The sequence below is a fragment of the Mus caroli genome, chromosome 3, assembly GCF_900094665.2.
Source record: "Mus caroli chromosome 3, CAROLI_EIJ_v1.1, whole genome shotgun sequence".
Taxonomy (NCBI): domain Eukaryota; kingdom Metazoa; phylum Chordata; class Mammalia; order Rodentia; family Muridae; genus Mus; species Mus caroli.
Genome location: NC_034572.1, coordinates 15,231,682 through 15,241,656, shown reverse-complemented (window position 1 = coordinate 15,241,656; position 9,975 = coordinate 15,231,682). Strand labels below are relative to the sequence as shown.

At 42.5% G+C, this 9,975-nt stretch overlaps 1 protein-coding gene across 3 annotated transcripts in view; it reads right to left on the bottom strand.

Annotated features, from left to right (window-relative positions):
• Hltf (helicase like transcription factor) overlaps window positions 1-403 on the bottom strand; it is a 58,856-nt gene extending 58,453 nt beyond the window's left edge. For 2 of the 3 annotated variants that reach the window (XM_029475291.1, XM_029475292.1), the window contains exon 1: window positions 208-395. In XM_029475291.1, the coding sequence (XP_029331151.1) occupies window positions 208-227 (20 nt within the window). In that variant the 5' untranslated portion in view covers window positions 228-395. Of the gene's footprint in view, window positions 1-207 lie in introns of all 3 variants that reach the window. The other variant, XM_021157690.2, reaches the window with a different exon arrangement.
• Window positions 404-9,975: the final 9,572 nt, after the last annotated feature.

Below are 9,975 nucleotides of genomic sequence, written 5' to 3'. Positions count from 1 at the left end.
CCCCCGTCCAAGCCCTTGACGCAGATTCTCCGAGGTCGCAGCCACTCTGGTCAGCCGCGACAATGCATTGGTGCCTCCAGGAGCAACACCGGCAAGCGACCCGCAGAAGGGATGCAAACTGCACCTATAAAGCGCCGGGGCGCGCACCTTCACTTGAATAGAGCACAGAGCAATTGGCCTCACGCCCAGCCCCCCTCAGCCCTTCACCTCGTGAACGTATAGGACATGGCGCGGGGTGGGGTGACTTCGGGATGCCCTGGGCTCCCAGATCTTCCCAGACAGCCTGATAAAGCTCCTCAAGGCGTCGTGGCCCAGGCGCCAGAATCCAAATCAGAACCGCCAGGCCGCGTCCGCCCGGTGAGACGTGTCCACACCACTCCTTCCTGCAACAGTCTGAGAAACCGGTGACGTTTTGCGATCGGCACCGCCAGGGCCCAATCCAAAGGAAGAGTCTATGAAGACCAACCAATCACAATACAAGAGGGTGGGGAGCTCCGCCCAGTGCTGCGATTCAAAGGCAGTGCGGCGCGTCCGGGTTCTACCGGGTTCTTCCGCAGTCCGAGACGGCTTGCGCGGTAAAACATCGAGGCTTCTTGAGTGAGCCACCGGGCTCAAGGTTCTGACGGACTAGGGGGAAACAGGTCTTCTAGCCACTGCCCTAACGCCTCAAGGATGTCCCCATAGGTCAGACCCTCCCTATCTGATGGAATGGAGCCCTGGGGGGATACCTGCATTTCCTCTGCTGAGCCCTGACTATTTATTCTTAGCGACTTCCGTGTATGCGAGACCCTGAGTTCTGGAAATCTGAGTGAGAACTTACGAATTTCCTTCCCCCATCTCGCTTTTTTTTTTTTTTAAGATTTATTTATTTATTATATGTTAGTACACTGTAGCTGTCTTCAGACACTCCAGAAGAGGGCATCAGATTTCGTTAGGGATAGTTGTGAGCCACCATGTGGTTGCTGGGATTTGAACTCGGGACCTTCGGAAGAGCAGTAGGCACTCTTAACCACTGAGCCATCCACCAGCCCCCCATCTCGCTTTTATTGTGTTTAAAGAAATTTTCTTTCCTTGGTAGAAGAAAGCCATAAAGTAAGACAACCTAATAGCTCTTGCTGAAAAAGGCAGACTGGTCCAACATTAGTTGTAAGGTCCGAGGTGGCGGCTGGGGCCACGTGTGTTTTCTTAGGAAAATGAAGGAGGCACTGTAAAGAAACTTTATAATCTAAAGGGACATTTCACCTTGGAGTTTTGTATGCACCAGTATCAGCCAAGGTAAAGGTAATTCCAGCATCTTGAAAGACCATGAAACCACTTTGGACGAAGCAGCCATTAACTGCTGCATCTTCTGCTGCACCAACAGTAGGAAGCTAATGGTATTGTCCAGCCAAACATAATAGGGTGTGCTGTAAACCATCGGAATGTCTAGATGTGTTTGTAAACATTTTAAACACTGGAAGTCATCCTTCCTAGAGTGGTCCATTTTATGCTTCCATCAGCAGAGGACGAAAGGTGGTCAGTAAGATGTTTTAAGAGGCACGTGTTCATTGTCTTAAATATTGATGCTCTGTGAACTAAAAGTAAAATGAGACCATTTGAGGATAGGCTGCTGGAATGGCACCCTAGGGAATACTATGATAAAAAGAAAGGAGAGAGAGAGAGAGAGAGAGAGAGAGAGAGAGAGAGAGAGAGAGAGAGAGAGAGAGAAGCAAAAACAAGAAAACTAACTTTAACAGTATTAAGAGACAATTTATGCTGGAGGCAAATATCAGTAACTGGCCTGGGAAACACAGAATTAGGCCACCCCAAATGCTATGTTTCAACTGAAGCCATTTCATGAAGTTTTTATACTAACAGAACATAGAAAGTCATAAATCAAGATACTTTCCAAATACATTTGATGTGACCATTAGGTAGGTGGGAAAGAGTATTACAGGGAACCTTTATTAGAGACCAAAGATGCTGACACTATCCTTAGCTGTTTAGTTTGCTGAGTGGTAGCACTGTATGTACATTCCAAATGATTTACCCTGTGGTCACAGAAACATGTTAAGTGCAGAAGAGGACAATAAGTAGCTATTAAGAAGGCTAGAGATGGCCTCAGAAACTTTGGCTCTGGGTTTGCAGCATTTCAAATGCTGCACAATCAGTGTAGCTCAGTTAATTTGATGGTGCATCGTCTTTCCTGGGATTTTTGTGCATGTTAAGCAGCCACTCTTCCTCTGAGTTACATCTCTAGCCCTCACTGAGAATCTGAAGAATGAAATATTTCATTCCCCCAACAGGAAACTTACTGCAGATAATGATGTTTCGTTTGTTTCGGCTATTTCACTTTCTTCATGGTATATTATGATACAAATGTAAAGTTGGGTTTTGGGTTTTTGTTTTTTTTGTTTTTTGTTTTTTTTCAGTATTAGGTATTGAATCTTGGGGCCTGTCCAACCTGGGAAAGCTCTCTATACACAAGCTATATCCACAGCCTTTATTTTATTTGGAACTTTGTGACAAGGACTCAGAAAGTTACCCAGGCTGGGGGTTCTGAGCGCAACTTTGATCCTGAGGCAGAAGCCTCAGCCTCCACATAACTGGTAACATTTTATGTGTAAAATTAAGAAAGCTATGCTCATTGGACTAAATAATAAAATCCCTTATAACATGGTTCTTTAACAGCATTTTTTTTCTGCTGAAAGCAAAAACCTAAACCCCAACAACAAAGACAAACCATTGTCCTCTGACGCGGACTGGACTCAGTCGGCCCCTCAACCCGAAGGAGAATCAGGGTCCTGGTATTCAGGTGGGCAAGAAGTCAGCAGGATGACAAACAACACTGACACAGAGAGAGTGCTGTATCTGAATGTAATTGCTCAAAGTGAGCATCAGACTTATAAAACAGAAGAAAATAAGGAAATTAGGTGACACATCAGCCAAAGTACATTGAGGTTACTGGATGCTTAATGACTCTTTACACAAAAAGAAGAATGCATACATAAAGATTAGCAGGATCTAGGCAATGTAACAACTGAGACACAGTCAGCTCTATCTAAGGTCAGCTATATTCTTAGAAGCCAGGTGTGAGGTTGTTATGCTCCCAGGGCAAGGGCTTTCACCCTCAAGTCATGGTTCTAATTAGGAAGTTCCACTCTAGCTAACCTTCTCATGAATAATGCAATACTCTAAAACCACAGCCTGATCTACTTCCTAAACCATTGTAAATTCCTGTATATGGGAGTGACTTGGCTGTTATTCTAAGTGATAGTGTCGGGGACTTTCTTCTATTAAGTAATGTAGTCTGCCATACATAACTATAATAAGAATTCTAAACTTACTTTGCTAAGCTTGCCCTGAGATTTCTAACTCTATGTAGTAGATAGTAATGCCTGATTTCTTTCACTATCTCTCTTACAATACTGGAGGCAATTTTGAATGTTACTGAGTAGGTAACATTCTTACTAAATTCCAAGCCCAGGGTCGGCTCAAGGACTGCCTAGGACATTGGTGAAGGCCAGGAAGCAAAGTTAGGTGTTTGACAAATCATTGCTTGGAGGCACCTGTAATAAAACAATACTGAAAGAAAGCACACAGATCCATTCCCCGACTAATGAAAGGAACAAGTGTGGAGCATCCCTGCTACAGGATGCCAAGTCTCCAGGACACTAAGTTCCTGTGAAACTTTTTGCCTTGGGATTGTGTCCGAGCTTTTGGGCCTGCCACACAGTTTTTACTGGAGTGGGTGTGGCAGTCCTTCAGCTACAAAACGAACCTATTTACTCAAGTAATCATGTAGAAAAAAAAGCCCTATACAAGCTCCCTTTGCCAAAGGGGTTGCTATCACTCATACAACACCTGAGGATTCATCTGAAGATTAGACTCAAAATGTTCCATACCAAGTTTCCTTAGATACTTCCCCAAGATAGGTAAATGTATATATGTGTATTTCTATACTACCAATCTATTAAAAATGCCATATAATTCTCTATTGATAAATACATATTGAATAAATGAGATAGGAAGATGCCTGGGGCTAAGACTGTCTAAAAGGAATACAACAGAGTATGACAGAGCAAGACACACAACAACTTGTGGCCTCTGTGTGTATAACCCTGCATGCATAAATACACATATATCACACAAACACACACTCATGCACAGGTGTGCTCACCTATGCACAAAAAGCCAAAGAATATTTTAAAAGAGAAAAATTGTTACTTATTTATAACTGCTTTTTCTCACATAACCAGGTACCAATAGATTAGTGTTCATGACAAAATGCTGGGCAAACCATAACTGGGAGAACAGAAAAAGAGATGGAAAATTAATGCTGAGTAAAGTTAGTTCAGCTTGGCTAGTTAGTATCAAGCACTTGCTTTTAGAAATGAATAGTATGGCTGGAAGAGAACGGGCTGTCTTTCCAGGTGGACCTGGATTCAATTCCCAGCAACCATATGGTTGCTCACAACTGTCTGTAACTAGACATACATTCAGCCAAAACACCAATGTACATAAAATAAAAATAAATCATTTCTTAAAAGAGCAATGAATAATATGATCTTTGCTATTATTCTTGTAAAATAAGTTATTGTCTAATGAGTCCTTCAACCCATAATGAGAAATATGGTTGGTTGAAGTCTGTTTCTGAATGAGGTTTAGTTGGCATCAGATCTCATTATAGATGATTATGAGCCACCATGTAGTTGTTGTGAATTGAACTCAGGACGTCTGGAAGTGCTCTTAACTGCTAAGCCATCTCTCCAGCCCCGACTTGAACTATTTTATTAACAATCTCTTGTTTAAACTCCTTCCTAGTTCACCTCCCAGTGTAGTTTTGTTCTTTATCCAGCAGCTAGTGATCTTTCCTCTAATTAAATAATATCATACCATCACCCCAGATGTTCTAATGAGTTACATTGATGTAACATGATGGCTAAACATCTATGGCATTTTGTGTTCCTTCTTTGTCCTAGTTCACATCAGGAGTCTCAAGACTGTGTGCTCCAGCCATGATGGTCTTTGTTGGTTATGGCCCTGGTACCACCAGCTTGTTAAGATCTTACAGGTTCTGAAATATCACTTTTCTCTGTGTGGACCAACATATCTTTCCATGCCTAGTTTTTTCATGCTTCATTCAGATCTTAGTTCAAAAACCACGCCCTCAGAAATTCACTCCCAAACTTCTCAGTTTAAAAAATAGTTTCCTTCTCAAGCTGATGCTGGGCCCTTGCACTCCCAGGCACATAGAGTGGGAATATGGGATTCCTTTTCACTGCTGGCCTGCCTCAGAGTTTCACCAAAAGCTGCAACTTTATTTGAGTCACATGAGGGCTGTGGACTTGTCCCTGAATTGGGACTGTTTGTCTCTCTTTTCTCTAGGAATGCCTGGTTCCATTTATGGATGGGGCTCTGCCCATGCCCTCTGTTCAGTGAGGACCCTTCTATCTGAAGCTATCTATGTTCTTGTCTTCTTTTCAATGTATCTTCCTTCTGCTACTTTTCAACTGTTCAGTCACCATCTTTATGCATTTCTAATGAATGTATTCCTTCTTCGTCTCTTTGGAAAGGAATCTGCTCTTACACTTGCTCTTCTCTCTACCTGGTCGTATGAAGACTTTGTCTGCATCTTACCCATCTACCTGTGGATTTCTAATCTCTAAAAACGATAGGCAGTGCAAACGTTAAATTGTCAGTTACATACCCAAGATGAATGCTCTTGGGAGAAATGATATTTGGGTGATGTAAATTGGGGCAGGTGGGGAGAACATTCAGCGAGTTGGTAAGGCCACAGAATTGGTTGATTTCCTTAAAAGAGTGAGCATAGATAAAGTATGTGCACAGGGTATCTAATTTTAGAGTCTAGAAAACCTAAAGGTAGGATCCAGCAAAAGAGATTGTAGGAGAAATATTTGAGAACAGAAGCTAAGGAAAAACAGTGATTTAAAAAGAGAACATGAAACCAGGTGGTAGTGGTAGTGCACACTTAATCCCAACACTCAGGAGGCAGAGGCAGGCAGATCTTTGTAAATTCAAGGCCAATCTGGTTTACACAGAGAGTTCCAGGACAGCCAAAGCTACACAGAGAAACTCTGTTTTAGGGGGTTGGAGTGGGGGGAAGAGAATATGAAGCCAGATTGGGTGGCTGGCACCTGCAATCTGATTACTCAGGAAACAGAGGCAAGAGGGATGCAGTAATTTTTAGGCTAGCCTGAGCTATTGTGATTAAAAAACAAGATCAAGAAGAAACCCCTCACTCCAGAAATTGGGTATGAGTCTGTTATGGTTTGTAAATGATATATCCCATTTTTGATGCATGTGTTCTGACATACGTGTCCTGCCCATCCCCCACATGGATAAAATGGGATCACCTAGTTTCTTGCTCCTTTTACCGTGACTGCCTGTGGCATGCCTTCTCTGCCATGATGAAATTGTCTCCCTATTGCATTACAAGCTAAAATAAACCCTTTATCTATAACTTTCTTTCTTTTTCTTCTTCTGGTTGTGTGTGTGTGCAATAGTAACTAATACAGTGTCAGAACTTTAACACAACTGATTAAAATAAAAAATATCCACAAAAGGAGCATTTGCCTTCCAAAAGACTCTTCAAAGATATATAAAAAATTGTTTCCCTAAATATAAAAATATAAATTATATAACTCATGAAAGAAAGAAGAAAGAAACAGACAGACAGACAGACACAGAGAGAGAGACAGAGGAAAGGAAAGGACATAACTGCTCCTAGATATGGTGGAGGAGAAAGTTTATTATAGATAAGTGGGAGAGCATAGTCAGAGGCAGAAACATCTGGTAGAGTCCAGAGTGGTCATGACCCTGAACCATGTGCAGAGAGGGGGAGAGTAAGGCGAACCAAGTACAGCAGCCAGGTAGCCAAAGGAACAATAAAAAATACAAAACAGGAGTGTGTAACCAAAATGTCTGGATTATATAGGGAAAAGCCCAATCCCTGGGCTGGAGAGTTCAGGGTAGAGGGCCCAGCATGTCAATCATATGCTGTAATAAGTGGGACTGAGGAATCCTGGGGGAACCTGTAGGCCAAGTATTGGCTTGCAGACAATTCTACTAAGCTCCTCCAAGTAAACTAGTTACACAGTCATCTGCTGTCAGGTGTGAGCCAACCTGGCTTATAAGAAGGACTGCTCAGCTCACTCTCTCTGCCTCCCTCTCCCATCTCCTCCCCACGCCCAGAAGTTTAGATGCCCAGAATCACAATGGAAAAACATAGCAGGTAGAGGTAAGAAGTGGCTGAAGAGGCAAATCCTAAAATTTGAGTCAAATATAGTGGCTGGCAGAAGCCAGTAGAAACAAATGATCCAGACATATCATAGGAAAGTCAAATTAGCAGCTTAGTTCAGTTCGGAGTCTGGGCTCATTGAAAAGAGGTCCATTTATGCCCCATGCCAGATTTCAGCACCAGATTCACAAAGTGAGGACATGATGACTCCAAGGTACTGCTGAAGGAAATATTTCTATTGTAGACATGAAGGAGTGTATAACCAGAGGTGCCTGGAAGAGTCTAGGGAAGGGAGAGAAAGTAGTATGCTGAACATGACCAACAGAGTCAACTTGGCAAGGGGGCTAGGGGGTGGAGGAGAGGAGAAGAAAACAAGAGAGAGAACAAAATGAGTGCATGGCTGAAATGTCAAGATTATCGGAATGAGAAGCTAGAGGAAAGGAAGCCTAGGAGCTGAAGAACTTTAGGGTAAGATGTGGGGTAAAAAGAGCAGAGGCCAGCATGTACTTTGGTATGCTAATAGGCATCACAGTTAGCCATGTGTTCCAAGTTTGTTGGACTTGACAGCCTGCAAATTCACCAGGACAAGAGAACTAGAAGAGTAAGTCAGGTGTGGTGGGCATGTCTTTAATGGTGCTCAGGAGGCAGAAACAGGTTGATCTCTGCAAGTTCAAGGTCAGCCTAGTCTACAAAAACTGTTGCAGGCCAGACTGTCTTGGGAAAAAACAAAAACCAACCAACCAAGCAACCAACCAAAACAAATGAACAAACCTAGAAGAGTGGCACCAACCAGGAGAGGAAAAACAAAAGTGGGGGATACAGAAAAGGAAAGCGAGGAGCCGCTTGAGGTTGTACGTTACTTCACACATCAATGCTCATATCCATAAATGCAGGAAGTTGAAAACTTCACTGGATTTTCTGAGGCACCTTGAGCCTTTCTCATCTTCCTGTTGGTATTTATCAGAGTTGTCGGACCTACTTTACCGATCATTTTGACAAAGTCTTCAGGAAGATGCTTATTCCATCACTTAATGTTGAGTTTTGTTTTTAGGGAGGGTCTTGGTTAGTAGCCCAGGCTGGCCTTATGCTGATGATCCACTACCACCATCTTCTGAATGCTAATGAAGGACCATAAGGGCTTTTGCCAATCCCACACTCCACCCCCCTCCCACCCCCCACCCCCCACAGCTTCCCCCTCCCACCTGGGGTCAAGGCTAGGCCAAGTTCCATTCTTCACCTACAGGAACATTCTTGAGTAAACAATTCGCAGAATGTACCAACTGATAGTCATCTGACCCCCTGGAAAGTCCCAGGTAGAGTTTAAATGCATGTCATGATTTGCCCATGCTTGTTAGCCAATAGAGTTAAAGGTCAATATGCTTAGCCAATAAGTGTGAACTGTGAACTTGCTGATGTAACCTGTACCCCTAAAAAGTATAAAAACCGATTGTAATAGCCATTCATGGTTGCCTTCTAGTCACTCAGCTTGAGGGACTAATTGAAGGTCAACCCCCACGATCTGGAAAATAAACCTCTTGCTTTTGCATTGATCTGCATCTCGGTGTCTCACTTGGGGATGTCTTGAAGTAAGTACCACTGACAGAGGGTCGGGGTCTTACACTGGGATTATGCATGTGACATGTATCAGAGTATCTACCTTTGCTACTTTTCCAGAAAGATATTACTACATATTTTCAAGGCTATGTAGCACCTCATACACTATGTAGATTAGATATCCTAGACTTTAGCACACAGAGAGGAGTAAGAATGAGTGTTCCAAGATCCAGAGCCTGCTCTCCCCACAGAGCCTACCTTCCCTATATAGCCTGTCGCACCTACATAGCCTGCCCCCTCCCTAGGCTGCTGAGGAAATATGTCCCTGATTTTGGAGATTCATTTTGTAGTTACCTCCACAGCTTATAAATCCTGGAAAAAAATCTCTCAAGCAATATAAAAAATACAATGTGGTTACAGTCTATTTTTTAAGTGAATGATTACAATGAGTAAATGTTTTACATATTACAGGTGAAAAAAACCAAATTATTCCTAAGAACCCACATACATTTAAGCAATTTGCTGATTAACAAAGTGTAAGCAAACAAAATAGAGTGAATCAATCATTTTATTATATATCTTGAAAAGTAATCTTATAAGAATCTTAAAAGAATCACATATCTAAACTTTTATATATAAAGAACAGTCACTTTTACTTTAAATCCTCAAAGGTACATACCTACTCATTAACAATTTTTTATTAAATCACATCAGGAAGCTGAGGGCAAAAATGCTACAAAAATTGATCATCATCTTGATCACCTGCCCAGGTTTAGCAAGAAAGGCAGGTCAGCTAATGCTTACTGGGCTGCCATTGTTCTTGTTACCTGACCTCAAAAGATCCCTGGCTCAACTGTCAAAAGTGTGCCTGTCAACTGTAAATTGCTCCCCGTGATTTTCTCCATCACAGCCACTAACATTTTAACCTAATTTTACTGACAATCTACATGTGTAAGTTCTGACTGAGGGTGGTAGTTGAATCATTTATCTGTTCCTGTTAGACCTAGTGGGGAAACCCCCACCCAATTCCCGATTCGGCGTGCACCCAAAAAATCACGAAGGACCATCTCTTGATGTAATTACATGAGGACCTTTAATGACGGCGCTCCGGACCGACATGCATCCCACACAGGAGATAACAGATGTCAGCCCCAAGGCTCGAAAGCTAGGGGTTTTTATGG